Source organism: Lytechinus variegatus, chromosome 3 (assembly GCF_018143015.1).
Source record: "Lytechinus variegatus isolate NC3 chromosome 3, Lvar_3.0, whole genome shotgun sequence".
Classification (NCBI taxonomy): Eukaryota; Metazoa; Echinodermata; class Echinoidea; order Temnopleuroida; family Toxopneustidae; genus Lytechinus; species Lytechinus variegatus.
Genome location: NC_054742.1, coordinates 23,577,161 through 23,596,523, shown reverse-complemented (window position 1 = coordinate 23,596,523; position 19,363 = coordinate 23,577,161). Strand labels below are relative to the sequence as shown.

General features: G+C 34.1%; 1 protein-coding gene across 3 annotated transcripts in view; it reads right to left on the bottom strand.

Moving 5' to 3' along the window:
- The window catches only part of LOC121410553 (tax1-binding protein 1 homolog), a 41,569-nt gene that overhangs the window by 13,341 nt on the left and 8,865 nt on the right, over positions 1-19,363 (bottom strand). For all 3 annotated transcript variants that reach the window (XM_041602721.1, XM_041602720.1, XM_041602719.1), the window contains 11 exons: positions 18,581-18,766; positions 13,109-13,288; positions 9,648-9,817; positions 8,906-9,058; positions 7,751-7,990; positions 7,020-7,196; positions 6,366-6,482; positions 5,310-5,480; positions 4,428-4,571; positions 3,127-3,367; positions 2,379-2,555 (listed from right to left, as the gene is read on the bottom strand). In XM_041602721.1, coding sequence (XP_041458655.1) covers positions 2,379-2,555; positions 3,127-3,367; positions 4,428-4,571; positions 5,310-5,480; positions 6,366-6,482; positions 7,020-7,196; positions 7,751-7,990; positions 8,906-9,058; positions 9,648-9,817; positions 13,109-13,288; positions 18,581-18,725 — 1,915 coding nt within the window. In that variant the 5' untranslated portion in view covers positions 18,726-18,766. The remainder of the gene's footprint in view (positions 1-2,378; positions 2,556-3,126; positions 3,368-4,427; positions 4,572-5,309; positions 5,481-6,365; positions 6,483-7,019; positions 7,197-7,750; positions 7,991-8,905; positions 9,059-9,647; positions 9,818-13,108; positions 13,289-18,580; positions 18,767-19,363) is intronic.

Genomic DNA, 19,363 nt, shown 5'->3' with positions numbered 1-19,363 from the left:
TTTTCTCTCAGAAAACAAAGTCAGTTTTTTCGGTTACTCACGTTACATCACCTGAGCAGGTTGCAATGTTCATTTTTAAATGAGTACTACAAATTTACTTGAAAAGCTGTTGTGTATTTTAAGTAATTTGACTCTTCTAAACTTCAGAAATATATAAAGTGGTATGTTGTTGCAATAACAAAATGGTAATAAGGTGTATTTCATTTTTCACTATTTTTCTTGTATTTTGGTACAGAATGGAAGACACAACTTTTGACCATTTTTTTCCAAAGTATACATATGAAAATAAACTTTTTATTTATTGTTCCTGAAACTGTCATGTATGAAGGACTTAAAGTATTAAAAAATTAAAGAAAATATTGAATTTGAATTTTTAAGCTCATGTCCACCAACCTGTGGAATTGCCCATGGTTATATTACTCTCTTATGTTGCGAGATTCATGAACTAGATCTATAAACTTTTAAAGTTATGATGACAATTCCACAAACACTTCCAACATCAAAGTTTGTTGACTGTAAATGACCTTTGACCTTGGTCATGTGACCGAAACTCACACAGGATGTTCAGGGATACTTAATTGTTCTTATGTTTACGTTTCATATACTAGATCCATACACTTTCAAAGTTATGATGACATTTCGAAAACTTAACCTTGGTTAAGAATTTTATATTGATTCCCCAACATGGTTTAAGTTCATTGACCCTAAATGACCTTTGACTTTGGTAATGTGACCTGAAACTAAGACAGAATGTTCAGTAATACTTGATTACCCTATGTCCAAGTTTCAAGAACTACGTCCATATACTTTCTAAGTTATGAAGACATATAAAAAACTTAACCTTGGTTAAGATTTCAATGTTGCAGGTGAGACAAAAAGGACACTGAAGATCATCAACACAAACAGGCACAAATGGGGCAGTGTATTTTTAATGCTAGAAAAAATGAAGACCTGATACCTGCTTGGGATACCATGCATACTTTCTCAATTTCTCAGCAATTACACATTTTCTACTATAATAATTTTGAATATATTTTTGTGTATTTAAATAGACAAATACTGGGTGGTCATTTTATTGGATTCTGTTCTAACTCATTTCAGATTGTTTCGACATCTGACTTTTACATCTAACATACAGATCATGTATTTGGAAAAAAACTATCATTTATTGCATGCAATATATTCTTCTATCTGTGCTTTGAAAATACCTTAATCTGAAAAGCTCTTAATGACAACATAGTTTCTTATTATGAAATAGAGTTATGCATGGTAGAATTATTTACATACTTGGTAGAATTGATATTAAGATGCTTTATGTACATGTACATACACATCCAGTATTAAGTGCAATCACATTGAAGTAAAACTGGTTAGAAGAGTTGCAATTTTATCTCTCACATTTTTAAAGGTTTTTAACTTGTTGTACTCGTTACATGCAAATTTGAACACCGTTGGCATTGCATCTATCTTTACATTCTCTTTGTCTCTCGTATTTTCTTTCTTCCAATTTTCTGTCCTTCCATTCTCCCTATCTCTTTTCTCTTCTTTTAGGTCAAGTCTGCTCCAGCTGCAGGTTCATTTGAATAGATGGAGGAGCGGCTAGAATGTTCAGTGTTATGCTAGTTTCAGTTCTCTTTTTGTTACTTATGTTACAAAATCCTGATTACGTGTTGAATGTATAATTTGAATTTTCGATGCATGCCAAATACTCTATATTATGGTTCAGTGCTCCATTCGACTTTGTTAACAGCCTTTTGTTCTTTTACACTGATTTATTGTACTCTTTATAATTCAATTATCCACAATGTTACTCAATGATTAATTGTTACACATTTCTTTTCCCCTGTTCTTACTGTTTCTGTTCCACATGTGTTAAATATGTCTTATGCTGATTGATCAACCTAATTCCATATCACCACACTCATTTTTCAATTTTTTTTTTTACCTTTTCAAGATCAAATGGAGAACATTTGCCACTGTGTATTGACCAACTATTTCATACATATTTTTTAATCCATATATATCTTTTTCGTTTGCACTTTTGTCAATTCTACATGTCAATATTTTTACCTTGTACAAGCATTTGTAATTCAGCCTTTGACTGCAACAAATGTTTTTTGATGTATCAATAAAGACCATTATTATTATTGTGTTCTGTCATTCTTCAGAAAGAGCTGTACAATTGCAATCAATGAATATCAGATACAGTGTAAGGGCATTTTTATAATAGATATAGACAACCTAAACATAGTTTTCTTCATAGTATAAAATGGGTAAGATAAAAATGCATGATCATGCCCTTTCTCATTAATACTCTTTATTTCCCTCTTTGTAATAATTTTATCTCATCTTTTTACTTCTTTTGTCATCACACATACCTGTAGTAGCTTGAATAGCTTGTGATGCCTGGTTGGTGATTTGACTTCCTTGGGTAGCCTGGCTACTAATTGCCTGTACTGCTTGAGATGTCTGCTCTGAAACCACCTGACTACCTTGACTGTTACTCACTACCTCCAAATTCTGAGTCCCTCTCATATATCCATTGCCCTCTCCACCTATACACAAAAACAAAGACAGTATCTAACATCTTCAAGAAAATGCATGGTGTAATAAAAAAAAAAGAGAGAAATTGTGAAAATAAATGCAAGGATTTCTGCAAACCAAAGAGCTTTTCTGGCAGAATGGGTAAGGTTTGAAAATGTTAACAAATGCATATAAGAAATATTGGACCCTGAACGACTCTTTTTATCATGATGGAGGCTTTATCCCATCAAAATATTGGGACATGAATTTTCGTAGTAAGTTTGGATTGATTCATAAATCATCATCATCATCAGAACTGTTATTTAATTGAAAATTTGCCTGATGTAACTTTAACAATTTATGGAAATCCAAAAGACCTTTTCACAAATAGAGAGGTACATGCAGAAGAGGTGATAGAGGGGTATTTCGCCAAAATCAAGTGACTTTACAGCCATGACTTCACATCAACTTGATACCACAAAGGACAAGTAGTTCTTCAAACCAACCGTTTCATTTTAGTTCTTAATTTAGATTTATTAATCAACACAGCCTTTGAGGTATCTGCCATCACAACAAATTACTTGAATGATCCAAAACACTTACTTTGAGCAATAGACATGTTTTTCTCCACATCCTTCCATTCAGATGTGCTGTCTGTTGATGCTGTCATTGTTTGGCTAGATTCTTTCATCACTTTTCGCTTCTCCAGCTTTGCCTCTAGCTGGCGACACTCACTGTACTTCTTCTTGTACTCTTCAGCGCCCATCTGCAGACGGAGTCGCAATTCCTCAATCTCCCGCTTAAGCTCCTGGGTTTCATCACGGTAAGTGGCCTCCATGGCATGCTGAAATAGAACAGAAATGATGAATATAAGATAACCATTAGAATAAAAATCATATGTGATACAAAAGATATATCAAAGAGAACCAAAACCAAAGTAAAAAATCAATCTGCGAAGAGTACAATGAGAGGATCAAAATCTCAGTAGCTTTATTACATTCGGTTAAAACATAAGAGAGTTTCGAAAGTTTAAAAATTCTTATACATTCTATGGGGATCCATAATTTGGCAAACATGTTTCAAAATGGCTGTGTTTGTACAAATTTTAAGATTTTCCCCATCTCAAATGGCATATTTCCTCCTTATAAGCACAACAAATGTCATGGGAAAATATAATTCACATCACATGTCAAATAAAGGGTGATATAATCAGAAACATGTAAAATAAGGGAAATAATCAGCCAAGTTGTATAAAAGAGTTGCCCACAAAATCAGCTTCTTTGAAGCATGTTTGCCAATATAAGTTACCCCAAAAAAAGTATTGCAAGATTGTCAAACTTTCCATATATCTTTTATATCATAACCAATTTTGTTGAAACCCGTTCAGAATTGGTCATCTCACGTTATTCTTTCCAATTAGATTGCTTCTCTCCTTGGGTTTTGGTTTCCTTTAATACATCACTAAGCAAATTTACCAATATCAAAGCTTCCCAGTGTTGCCAACATTATCCCAAGGCCTACCACCCCTCAGCGAGAAATCAAACTTCAGAAGTATCAACCAACAGGAGAGTAAATTAGTCAAAAGGAAAAGGGAGATATGACATGACCCAAAGTGATTAATCATTACACTAAGACAATACATCTTCAGCAGATTCAATAGATGACATCACACTGTGTCTTTTATAGCTCATGGGGTGTTGTTAAAACAGCATTTGGAATTGAATTGAATTTACATATATATTTACATACAAAATTGCAACTGAAACATCAATTTCAATTAAGATGAATTACTTTTTTAATTGCAAGAAATATATATGTAATCAATTTTCGCAAATTTCAAATTGATTGCAATATTTATAATTCATTTTGGGACCAATTAATGACCTGCTGAGGAATGTACCTACCATTTTCTTCTGTAGCTCTGAACGTCTGCGGACCTCCTCCTTGCATTGAAACTGTGTACGTCTGACCTTATCTTTCAGGTCCTTGGTAGCAATCTGTTGAGCCTCCTGAGATCCTTTGGTACCCTTGGTTGCCATCTCCTTCTCCTGTACGTTTAAAGAGCATCAGTTTGTATAACAGATCGTGTCAGATAATTGTAAAAGATGCTATGACAAAGTTGCTGATCTTACTCATGTCTTGTAACATGTCAGTTTCTTTATAATGAACTTGCTATAATATTCTATGGTTCTATCTGATGGAAACCTTAAACCTGTGTATGCAGTAGGAATAAATGCAATTTTAAGACTGGAAATATACAAGTAATTGACATCTTGTCTACTTTACTACTAATAAAAATTAATATTTTCTCAATTAATGGGTATCCTTCAGAAACTAAAAAATGGCTACATTTCCTCTGCTATCCATTACTTATTCAGATTCCTGAATCTAAATCTAAACAACACTTTGTCAATGTTTGATTACAGCTGCTTGGTCAAATACATTATGTCCATGAAAGCTGCTGCGTTATCAAACATACCATTTGGTAACACAATTATGATAATTACCATTTATTTGACCAAGTCATACAAACATACGTAATACAAATCATGAATAACCTTTACATAGCATGGATGCATAAAAACAAATATATAGCAGTAACACATGCCCATCAGGGTTGATAAAAACCTAATGAATGAATGTTTATCAGAGGCATGTTACCCCCTTATTATTGATTTTATTTTCACATATATTTGCCATTGATTTAGTTAAAATATCTGCTATTTATTACAGGATATACCGGTATATACATATATATGAAGTTAATTTTCATTTTGTAGTCCCACCTGTGCAAGTTGCTGTATACCATCCTTTAGAGCACTGATCTGTTCTTGGAGAAGAGCTGTTTTCTCTCTATTTTGATGGCTTTGTAACTGCACTTTCTTCTTCTCTTCTTTCATCTCCTTAGTCTGACGATCCAAAGCCACCTTCAATGATTCCTTCTCAGTCTTGGCAACCTTTATCATAAAAGCATCAAAAAGATATTTTCATGAGTTTTTCTCCAATCATGATTGATGTAAAGGCAGAGTTTCTATTAAAAGGAAATACAGATACTACAGGCCACATGTTACAACCATCTAAAACATGGATATTATGAGACTCCCAATCATACATCCATGAATTAATTGCTACATTATTTAGGTCTTCATTCCAATGAGTTGGTTGCATCCTTCTAATAATGTCATTTATTTGATTTGAGAATAAAAATACCTTACTTTACCAGGTAACTTTAACAATTGGAGGGGGGGTGCCTTCCCCCTTGAGATCTTGGCTGTTGATCATGTGATTGTATTCACATGCTCTATTTATAAATTTTCATTCAGATATCTTTGTAATTGCATTGATCATACTAATTCATGCATAATTCACGCTCGAATTAAGACTTTTTGCTGAAATTTTAAAGCAATAAACTTGACTTGATAGAAAAAAAGTAATGATATGTAGCAGTGAAATATTAGTACAATTCAGACTTATTAGTTAATCAATTACTTACTGAATTAATACATTTTTGAAAAGAATCTGGAAACCATCTCAATTTTGAGCAATTTTTTTCAGAGGGTAACTCAAGTAAAGCTGTTGTAAATAGATGGTAGGCCTTTTATACAATGTGCAGTATGAAATAACTATACAGTGTCCAGCAAGCAAAATAAACCTGAATCATAGTAATCAATGTTCTCTCTTTGGCCATGTTTACAGACCTGGAATCCTTGACTTTGATTGGCTGTTTAGCATTGTTACCATGATAGTTACCATTGGATGGCAAAGTTACCACAATAGTAACTTTTATGCAATGGGGTCCAGGACCTATAAACAAACTGAGAAAGAAACGGTGAGCAACTTACAACCAGATCTCTGGAGAGCTTTTCTTGGACCATTTTCAATGAATCCAGCTCCTTGGCCAAGATAACACGGCTTGATTCAGCAGATGAAAAGCGACACTCCATCATCTGCAACTGCTCCTGCAAAATAGAAAATACAATCACACAATGTAGTATGTTACCTCACACCATAAACACAAAAAGGTGTTGTAATGTGTCGTTTCCAGTTTCAAAGGTGTAGTGTTCTTCAAGTGTTCTTGATCAGAAAAGTTAATTTTTGAGGTAATATCTATTTAAAAAAAAAACCCTCTTTGTTACGTACTTTAAAATTGATGCACTTATCAATCCTAAGGTTCGAAGTTTGCCAATCTTATTACTCCTATTTTTGTCTGCATGCGGTTATGTCATAATTTAACATTTTTGATAACCTGAATATTTCCTTTCACTATGCCTGTTGTACAATAGGTCTTACTATCAATTCCCCTGTTCATCCTATCTATGAGCAAGATTATTTTATTCATGCCATCATTTCTCTTTTTAAACTTATATCATATTTTGCATGAAATGGCATAATGTGTGTCACACTTGGCATACCTGATGCTTTACAAGAAGCTAACATTGCCATTTAACAACTCTTCACATCTCATTTTTTTGTAACATTTGACCATTTCTACTGACCTTCTCCATGCTAGCTTGTTGTAACTCTTGTTGCATCTTAAGAAACTGTTCTTTGATACGGACCTCACTCTCCCTAACCTCCTGGTGAGTCTCATTACTATGTGACAGCAGCTGCTTCAGGTTATCAATCTCTTCACACATCTCTGTGTTGTTCTTTTCAGTCAATTCCAATTTACTCTGCACATAAAAAAACATGTACAATTTTATTTGATAATCTAGAATAATGTGGTTATTAAAAATGGCATTCTTACTTAAACCCTTATCCTTTTCAGTCATTTTCCATCATAAATGTCAGCTGTGCAATATTTCAATTGATTCAATTGAAATGTGATAATAATTACACCAATTATAAGTAAATAATCTCAATACAATAAATTTACTATCCTGTTCGCTCTTTTTTAAAACTCATGTCTTCATTATTTTTTTTTTTGGTCTGTGTAAAAAAAATAAATGGCATTGCATTTTTCCTCCTTCTCACAACCATGACATTTGGCAAAAACATATTTTTCTGTTAAATATAATTATATATTTCTATCCTCCATGGATTGAATAAATTGAAAAAGAAAATTGAAGCTAATTATTCTAGTTATTAATCTTTTCCTTTCCAATCATCCATTTGAGTCTCCTTATCCTTGAATATGTTATGTATATGATTGTTGATTTTGCAAAATAGATTACCAATATTACTAGAAAAAAAAAAAATAAAAAAAAATCAATTAAGAAAGAAGTACCTTTAGACTAGTTCTGTCTGACATCACTTGATTATGTTGTTTCTCCAGTTCATCTAACTTGTTACGGAGAGCAAGCTCTCGGTTCACAACCTCCATGAAAGCACCCTCAGTTTGTTGGAGAGAGCTCTCATAGTTACCTGCTTCCTCAGAAAGATTTGTAACCCTTTCTTTGGCTTCAGCCAGCTCACATGTCATACTCTTCAGTTTCTCATCCATGGATTTGTTGTCATTAGCACAGGCCTTCAATAGAAACAAAATCAAAGGTTTTTTTTTTTTTTTACATAAATAAATGCTCTCATTAAAGTAAAAGTTTAGTTCTGGAAATGGTAAAAATATTTTGTCAGCTTTCATTTTCATATTATTTTACGATCATTCAGGAATGAATGATTTTTTTTTCATACAAGAAATAGTACACAGCAGAAGATTGCTCTTCAACTGTCATTGTATTGGGATATGAAAAGATATCACTTAAAACCTATGGCATTACATCTATACCAGATTTGTACGTGGTCCTAATAATCTGTTTGGTGCTAGTGCATTTTGGGGAAGGTGAGTGGATTTCATATCAATCAATACAACTGTCCAGAAACTCAAATGGATATGTTTTCTTTGCTTTGTATTTGTTATATATACCATCTAATCTTTCAATGAAACATTATGCTACTTGAAAACTTTGCAGCAGCAGCCCCCCCCCCCCATTCATGTCCAAAGTCCCGAAGTTACAAAGGTGGTATATTAGACTCTATGGTTTGAAACAATGGCCTATGAAGAATTCATCCATTAATTATGCTTCATTCAGTGCACTAAAAAGACATTTGTACCTCAGGTAGGCATTAATGAGCCAAATGTTCATATTAAAAATTCATATTAATAGATGGCTGATTAATACAGCAACCTTAATAACATAAGTCAATTTAATGCCCTGTGGAAAAAGCGCGCATTAAAAATTTGATGCTTTCTAGATGTAATTCATTGATAAAATCCAAATAAACCATGGTTTTAATCTATGGATTCAAAACAACCTTTGTGAATTCAAGCCTATGTATGTTGAGAAAAGAAATAAAACAAGAAGTGCCTCCTGATTCCTATCACAAAGGACATGTATAGCAACCCAGCAAGCCATTATCAGTAAGCCTGATATTCCCATCCTATTACCTCATATTCTTGTGTGATACTGTCTAGTTGGTCCTTGGCATCTTGGAGCTCCTTTTCCAAGGCAATCACCTTCTCTTTGAGAGACTTGCACTCCTCTTCAATTTCATGTTTCTCCTCCTGAACTCGTTTAAGCTCCTCCACACAATACTCACTCTGAAGATGATAAAGAGAAACATGGAGAAAAAAAAAGGATTCAAACATCTACACAGATGCATACTCTGAACAAACTTTGATTTCCTTTTCACTTATACATTTTTCTCCGTCTGGACATCCCTCCCCCTCCCATCTTTCCCAATTCATCTAATAAATTGTAGTACCCTTTGTTTCAGTGAATCTATTTTAATCAGGTCCCCTTGTACTATAGTGTAAAAGATATTGCGGAGTATGAATCAAACTCATGACCCAAATAGGGTTAATTACAAGGCAAGGTTCAGAACCACAACACCATAATGTTTTCACAGAGTAAATCTACAACTGTATAATTCAAATTTATCATACAGGCTGCCTTTACAGAACTCATTGGGTTTGAAATAAACAAAGAACGTGGAAGACAAGGTGACTGAGTGGTGACTCCTGAATCCATGGGATGCTCTATGACTCACATGTAAAAGATACAACCAATCTTGTGATTTGTATTACATGTAACTGTAAACCTGTCGCAAACTACATACAATACTACACCCTAATAGTTACAAAGATTGATATCATGTATTAATGTTACAAGACACAGGTTTATGTATACCTTGTTGTGTATCATGAGGATATCCATGGAATCATCAAGCACTTGGACAAAGTCATCAGCTGACTGCTCCAGGAACTGGAATGGGGTGCTGGCTCCTCGCATCTTACCAGCTGCATCAATGTAGCACAGCTGATAGTACTCACAATCTTCATCCTTGGGTAGATAGTAAGCTGATGAGGGTAGAGGTCATTTAAAAAATGAGGTTAAAGTTAATATCTAATACAAATATCATATACCAAACATGCAAAATCTCCATTTAGCATTTACAACTTCATAAAAAACAAGCTTTTAGAAATACAAAGGATCATGTAAACTGAATCATTAATAAACAAACCTTGTGTGTGACTCCATACTAAAACAATGGAGGCTAAATATTGTTGTGTTCTCTCCTGTTTTTCCCACTCCCACCCCTTTGATTCGAACCTGTCAGGTCCATGGCTGGACTGTTAAATTTTTTGAGCCTGACAAGGTACATATCACGCTAGCGGGAAACTCGGTGAAGGAAAAGGTCTCAAAATGATTATAAAACCAAATATGTGAGAAGTCCAGCCTCAAGGACAATGTGATTTCATTTTTCAGACTTTTTAAACTAATGACATCATGAAAAAATATTATCAAAGAATTTGTCCACGGTAATAGAATTCAATTGGAAATTCATGTACTGACTGTAGATTTTCAATGTACAGCACATTGCCTTACCATTGGTGAATTATGAATTAATACATTTCAGAAGCCCCCCTGCATGATCTGACCAATGCAGCGAGTGAGGTGCTACATGAATAAATCACAAACAAGAGGGAATTTAGAATTTATAATCCAACTGAACTCGTTGTGACAAACCACCTTAGGGTAAAAAATGTTTTTACATGTAGGTCTATTCACGATGGATGATCATGTATCTAAAATGATCAAAGAAGTGATATTAGGAGGAATTGATTGTGTGGTTTCATCTTGGTTTAGAATTCAATAACATGCGACATTTACATTTACAATAAGAAATAAAATCAACTGTCCTACATGGTAAGGTCAAAGCTTGGCTTGTAGATGTACATGTACATGTACTTTAGGAGACCTGCATATCATGGCCCAGTCAGAGGTCACATGGTAATGTCAAAGGTCATTGTTATGACATAACTCTGCAACTGTAAGTCACTTTTGAAACAAAACTTGGGTTGTAGCTGTACTTAATGTAGGAGACAGCATGTTATAGTGTTCAGAGGTCACATGGTAAGGTCAAAGGTTATTGAGAGGTCAACATTAAAGTTTACGTGCAAGACTCTTATAAATAAAAAATGTTATCCCATCTCAGTTATTTTACAATGAACTTTTGATACAATTCTCTTGCGTGCCCTCGCAAATCACGATAGTTCTGGTTACTTTCACAAGTGGGCGAGACACAACATCGCTATATGCCTTGTTTAATACTGTGCATTAAAGCAGTTATCAAGATTTAAGATGAGATATATATACTAAACCTGCTACATGATGTACTCTTTCAACAGTACTAACAACAAACACTGTGCAATTTGTGGTTTCTATAATCAAGTTGAAATATACTTAACAGTCAATATGTGCATGTACACATTAAGAGATTTTTTTCATTAACATCATGCAGTAGTATGGTGTGATTGTATTATAAACATACAACGTCCGTATTCTATAGAGTTTTCCATCAGTACACATAAATGTATATGTATAAGTAAATGTGCAATAAAACTTGGCTACTGCTCAATAGAGTCATGTTACAACACTAAATCCCCAGTTTAAAAGACTTTTTGATGACTACTTCCTGATCAATGTGAGTGAAGGACAAACTGTATTCATAAATGAGAGGTATGTAAACAAGTAAAAAATTATGTACAGATATATAGGGGAAGGCGGGGTAAGTTGTGACACTTTTTGCATTTTGCATGTTAGAATTGATGACTAGTACTATTGTAGAAATAAGTACCTTGCCTTTAAATTTGATTCTTGTGAAATGTTTTTCACCTACATATAACTTTCTACCCCCACACTGAAAGTCATCGTGACCTTTGAAAAACTGATGTCAAATGGCTCAACTTGCCCCATAAATAGGGTAAGTTGTGCCACCGTCTGGGGTAAGTTGAGCCACAAAAACTACGTACAAAATGTATGGGGGGAGAACCAGCATGTCAATTTCTTGTTTAAAGTCTTTTCACTTGCTAATTCTCTATAAATACTAACATCCTTTAAAAGGAAAAGAGCAGTCATGTAAATTTGCTCCTTTCAGCCTGCATTTCAATCGATTTTTATGGTTTGTTTTTTTTAGGATACATTACCATAAGAATTACCATGGCTCAACTTGCCCCATGCTGTTTGGCTCAACTTACCCCAGTCCGAACTTAGTGCGATAATTTTGTATCCACACATTTATTATGCATCCATCATATAAAAGACTATGACAAGAATGAAGATCCATACCTGGACTAACAATGTTGTTATCATGTCTTTACTATATTTAAAGACGTGTGTGTGTATAAAGCACTTACCTATTTCACACTCTTTTTTACTTTTTTGGCTGAAATTCATACTTTTCCCTCTAAAAAACTACTTTTTGTTTCAAAGTTGAAAACAATGTGGTGGGGTTAAGGGTTATGCAATGGGTCATCAATACATGACACCACCACAACGTCTGACTCATTCATTATTAGCCTGGGGCTGGTGGCTCAACTTGCCCCTATGCTCAACTTACCCCGCCTTCCCCTACTTTAAAGCACATGGTTGTAAGTTTTCATGGGGAATTCAACATTATTCAGATGTCAATCATCCAGAGGAGAACAATATTTACAACAGATGGCCTAGAATTGTCTATTGCTTATTAAGTCATTAATTCATTTTCCATGGTCTGACAGTTGCCCAACACATGACAGGCATGGCTGAAAAACTTCTTGCTAGTGAAACAAATTTGCTTCCATCCCCCCCAATTTTTTTTTTTATAAATGGTATTTCCAATGCTTTTCAAAAAGTCTACAAATAATTACCCCCTCCCTTTGACAGCTGGCTTTAATACAGTTTAGCAAGTGACTTGTGTTATCTTTAAGGATGCAGCCTTCTGATTTGATATTTTGGTGGACTTTGTATCGGAGTTGTGATTTATAAAGTTCATTCATGCAGAAATGGGACAGTAAATCTTTTAAAAGAGCCATATAAATGAATCTAACATGAATCAACCTGAATGCAAATCGTGGCTGGGCCGATAAAACCTTGTATCTTTAGATAGAATATTTTGACGACAGCTGAGAATAAGCTAGATTTTATAACGTGGGTAGCAACCTTCTTTTGCCTCAAACGACATCTTCACAGGTACATGAGGAGACAGTTTTCAGACAATGTACTGCCACCACTGCTACAAAAGTATCTTTAGAATACTGCTTTTTCTATAAAACTGCCCTAAAAATTTTATCAGCCCAGCCACATATGTTCTTATGTAATATGTATACCTTTAAATGTGATATCCTGGGTCCATTCATCACCATCAGTAAGCTGGGTGGGGTTGGGAGCCCATTCAAATGCCCTGTACTGACGAGTTGATGTCCAGCCCACTTTGAAAACTCCAATCCAGTCCCGAGATTGGGGCCTGATGGCCGAAGTCAGGGTGTAGTTGCACTGGAGATCACTTCCTAGTGGGGAAAAAGGTTTTATATGGCAAACTGTCAAACCAAGCAAGTACATGTAGACCTCATTAATTACTCATAACACTAACATATATCTCTGTCATTAGGGGTATAAATAAAATTTTGCTAAATGATTATAAAAGAAATAATATTCCTTCCTTAAACAAAGAGCACCAAGGTATATTCATTGCACATGCTGTATTCATGCACTCATCCACGTTTCACTTGCTTGACATGTATGTTGTGATAAAAAAAAATTGAAAAAAACATGCTTATTGCCAACTAGTCCAATTAAAGCTTGATCATGACATGTACTTCGAATGAAAGATTGCTGGAGAGAATAAACAAGGCATGATGGCTCAGTGACAGGGGCCTGCCTAAAGAACAGGAGGAGTCTCAGTGTTCAATCCCTGGTCATTATACCACAGAATATGAATTCAATAATGGGACATTCTGCCATCTAGCTAGGCACTCAGAATTAATAACAAAATAATATAGGATTTGAAAGTTTGAATAGCTCACATATCCATCTTTTTAATACATGTAGGTGCTCAAGGCGCTCCTATAGAATAGAAAGGGTATTATGACGCAAGGACCGAACAAGATTAACTATTATACAACTAAAACAAAATAAATAAATAAATAAATGAAGTGGCTATCCAGGGTAAATATCACCTCACGATTTCCTCAATCATATATGTATCCAACAAGTTCATGGAGACATTTAAGGTGTTCAGAACTATTATTTCAATAAATCATGCATTTAGATTATTTTCCAGTATTGTAATATTGGCCAAGTAGAGCCAAACAAAAACAATCAACAAAACATGGTCAAGGGCTGCCACTATATTCTAATGTATATCCAATTTGAGCAATAACTATTGTCAGTATCTTGTTCCTCAGCAAATTGTATAACATTGAATTGAATTCGGAACCTGGAAATCATGAAAAAATATATGTATTTTTTTTCAATGTACAAACCTAAATTTTATACATGTAATCACAAGACTCCTGACAAAGTGTGGAATCGCACAATTCAGGCTATTCTGAAGCAAAAAACAACAACCTACTTTACACACTACCGTCTATTTGAGTTTTTCTGAATCAAGCAATTTTACTCAGTTGACAAGTTGTGAATATGCATATTTGTTGTGATTTGTACCTTACAGATTAATGATTTGTCAAGTTCAATTTTAGCTAATGGGATCTTTAAAGGTCAAGTCCACCTCAGAAAAATGTTGATTTGAATCAATAGCGAAAAATCAGCCAGCACAATGCTGAAAATTTCATCAAAATCTGATGTCAAATTAGAAACATATGACATTTCAGTTTCGCTTATTTTTAACAAAATAGTTATATGAACGAGCCAGTTACATCCAAATGAGAGAGTCGATGATGCCACTCACTCACCATTTTCTTTTGTTTTTTTATTGTTTGAATTATACAATATTTAAATTTGTACCAATTTGACGATTAGAACCTCCTTGCCTGAAGCACAAAATGTTATAATGGAATTCCACATGTTCAGGGAGGAATGAAACTTCATTTCACATGACAATGACGAGAAAATAAAAATATTTCCTATTTCATACAATAAAATACAAAAGAAATACATGTAGTGAGAGAGTGATGTCGTCAGTTCCTCAATTGCATACAGCCCAGGATGTGCACATAATAATAATAATAATGGTGGCTACTTATATAGTGCACAGGTCCACCTTTCGGTGCTCATGGCGCTTTAAAAAGGCACTGCTATTATTATTACCCCGGCTAAGCTAGGCAACCGATTAAGGCGCACACAGCTTTTTGAGGAATTACTTCCTGCCGGTACCCATTTACATCACCTGGGTCGAGTGCAGCACACAGTGGATGAATTTCTTGCTGAAGGAAATTACGCCATGGCTGGGATGTGAACCCACGACCCTCTGTTTCAAAGTCCGGAGACTAATCCACTGGGCCCCAACGCTCCAACATAACTGTTTTGTGAAACGAAGCAAAACTTTAAAATGCCATAACTTTCTTATTTTAAATCCGATTTTATTTTCAGTGTTATGTTTGTTGAATTTTTCTCTTTTTATTCAAATCAAGTTTTTTTTTTGGTGGACTTGTCCTTAAAATGCAAATACATCTATAAGCAACTACATGTACAAGTAGTTCTTACCCACATGAGTGGAAACACAAGCAATTGAACTTGTACCTATCAAATATCAAAGTTTTTACTAATTATACAATCAGCATGTCATCATCAGATTCTTTTTACGAAATGACTATCAAGAAAAGCAAGTTTTTATCAGTATTGCTGAAACAGCTTGTTGAATCTGAACATTGCCCTACAACAAACTATTCCCAGCAAGTATACACAGCATTTTATCCATGAAATATAACCAGCCAATTTCCATTTTCCATATAAATGTCTAAGAAAAAAAAATTCTTTCAAATACTACTGATTATAAAATAAAGATGTAATTTTTTTCAATGGAACAATCTGTTCTGTATATCTCCATGTTTATCAGTGGGATTCCCCAGTGCCCTTTGCCCTTCTCTTAGAATGCATGTTCATGCACATAATACATTATGTACAGTACTGTACCATACACAGGACAATGTTTAGCAGCTAAATTTTGCACATTAACACATCACATTTATTTAATGGTATTGGGTATGTACTGTACAGCAAATGTTCACTGTGTACATGTACATGTTTACAATGAACCTGTATTGATCAGAGGTACCGTTGAGATACATCAATAAAGGAAATTTACTTTCAAAACAGAAAGAGAACAGTATATAACATCACTAAATATCATAAATACAATGATCTAGTGGTGTATACAGAAAGTTAGAGACATTTACAATTGAAAAGAAATTTCCAAAACACAAGTTTACTTTGTTTTGAGTTCTCATGACAAGAAAAACACACTTAAGAAATGAATGAAAATGGTGTAGTAAATTGTGATAAAAAAAGAACTTAAGAAGGGAAACTTCCATCCTACAAATTGAGGATAATGTTACATTTTGTGGTTTGGTGCAATACAGCAATTTTGTTGTAGAGCCTATTAAATGTCATAAAATATCATTATCTTTCAATTAATTCTAAATATCTTGAAAGGCAAATACCGCTGGGCAATGAGATAAAAATACCGAAATTGCTTTTGTATCACATGTATTGGCAAACCTTAGTTTTGGTAAATCCTCCAAATGTGCATGTCACTATTCCAATTCATGAACAGGATTACAGTGTATATAAATGTGAGCACCCTTATGATGTACATGTAACGGATATAAAAAAAATGTGTTTTTGAGGATAAATTTAATGATTTTACATGAAATTTATTTTGACTGCTTGCCTGAGTGCTTAAAGGGCTATTTAAAAGATAAAACACTGTGGAAAAAGGGTGCTCAATGCCTAATTAAATAATAACAGGTGAAAAAAATCCAATGACCTCTACACTCTTGTACTGGATTGTTAGATGATACCAAAGTATATTTCACACTACTGAACCTTTATCAAAGCTTTAGATGGGCTATAACTTCTACATCTTTATCAAACTTGTCAGAAAAAAAGAAATTTGCATCTAGCTATTAAATGAAATAATCATTCTGACCCCCCCCCAAAAAAAAAGGCACTGATTTTTACTTTTTGACACTTTTTTATATTTGAAGAATAAAGACATAATCAATGGTTAAACCATAAATTATTGTGTATGTAATCTGAAATCTAAGAAATGAAAGTAGAAAAATCAAATTACATGTAGTGTTGCAATGTTCAGCAGCAGCGTAACAGGGTTATCTAATCAAAAGATGACACAGTATAGTGAAAATTGAAAAGGCTAATGTTGTTAGATATCCTGTGTGCATACATGTACATGTCCTACTAAAAATAATCCATATTAGTCCACATCATAATAAAAAATCAACATTGCTCAATTTACCAAGATACAGAGCCAGCTAATTATTGAGAAAACTTTTTTCAGGCATAGTGAAAAACTGTTTGAACTGCCTGGATTGTGCAATACAATGCATAATAACATTGGTTTAAACAGTACAGGGATGCCACTTAGTTGTCCTCCAAAAAACCCTGAATTTTTTTGCGTCCAAGGACAGTGATGACTCCCTATATGTAGCAAAAGAGTTTTCCGACATAAAATTTCCATTGATTTCTTCTTTATCCTCCATCCATGACCAGAACTATGTTTAGTTCCAATGCCTTGATATTGTCCGTCCTCTCTATCACTTTCATATTCATCTTGGCTGTTTATATCCAGTGCAGTGGCAGAGAATCATAATCCAAAGATTCTGGTGATGACGGTCACAAGTATTTTCCCACAAATATGTCCAATTAGATGGAAAAGTTTGATGATAGTTCACAAAAACTATCCACTTAGAAAAATTAGGCCGAGCCCCTTCGTAAACCTTGTGCTTACAACGTAATAAATACAGTCGTAAGTCACATGGCCAGTGCAGCAAGTTTAATAGTGCGATGCTGAGCACAGTCTATACCGCTACCCCCGCCGGGGATGGCCGACGGTGACCGGTCGACCCGTGATGGTTTGGAGAGGTAATAAGCATGCATACGTCTGTTGATCAGCACGCGCGTGTATACATCTCTCATTCGGTCAATAGACATATGGAGCGATCAAGAGAGAGGGGGGGGGGGGAGAAATGAGGGATATTTCAAAAAAATTATACAGGAAACAGGGAAAGTCTGAAACCCGGTAAATTTCATTTACTTATTCATTTTTTTTATTTAATAACAAAATCATAAAAAACAGCAATATTTGAAATTTTGAATATCACAGTCCAATGTTAATATGTACACATGCATCGCAGACAATAATAAGAACATAACAATACAATGTGAATTTTATACAGTGCACACACCTCCCCAAGACACTAATGGTGCTACAAACAATTCTCTTACATAATGCAAAGAAACCAAAATAAAATCTGTAACCTGAAAATTGAAAACTTGAACATTCAAATTTTCAAATGAATTGTCTTGAAAACAATTAAAAAGTGGAATGTACAAAAGTTTTACAGTATACAAGCATTGACTGGTTCCTAGTACATGTATGATCGTAATGGTTTTGTGGATACAAAGTATGGTTAAAAAACAAAACAAAACAAAAAACAATGGTATGACTCAAGCCTACTAACAAGCCTTGCTACAAGCTACTGAAATACTCAAAAGTCACATCTGATTTACGGAGACCAAATTCAAATAATTGACAAGATATACATGTACATGTACTACATGTTATGCTTGCAAATTTATTGAAAACAATAGAAAGGACTCACCTGGCAAATAACACTCCTGAACATTGTTGAAGATTACCTGGGCAAACTCAGATACATTGGTGCTCACTTCTTCAAAGTTGTCTAAATGAGTTGAGGGACCACTCTGTATGACAGGGCTACTATCATTATCAGTTAACTCTGCCATTCCTCTTTAAGATAGACTACTCGCTCGATTGCTGTTGTTTCCTGTTCAAATGAGGAAAAATATAAATGTAAAATTGTTGAAAAAAATAAATGCACTAATCATCATATTGACATTCATGGGATACATTACATGCACATATATCCCTACTTCATTGTTTTGCAAGAAAGAAATATTACAATATATATAGTTGTCATGTTATATGCCTTTATCTCCTACATGTACATGTACATCAAAAGAATAGAAGATTTAATTAGTAAACTTGAATAACAAGACAAGAAATAAGCAAATCTGCTTTTGCATGTAAAAAAAGTGTAAAAATTAACCAAGCTCGAAATGCTCAAAATTCATATACTTATGGCTATATGCACCCATACAATGGACAATAACAGCCTAATAAAATGAAGAAATTTAGTCATGAAGTATTACACAAGCATGCATTGATATTCTCTTGAAGCCATTCAAATGTGTTTCAAAATTTTAAAACTCTCAGCAAAATTTTTAGATTTCTTTTAATGTTTAAAGGCAATTGTTCATTTCATCATAATGGCCATTACCAGCACATTTACCACCAGACCTACCTTACATTCTATTGATATCATGTCATCCTACATGTAAGTATCCATGGCCAGTTTATTAAA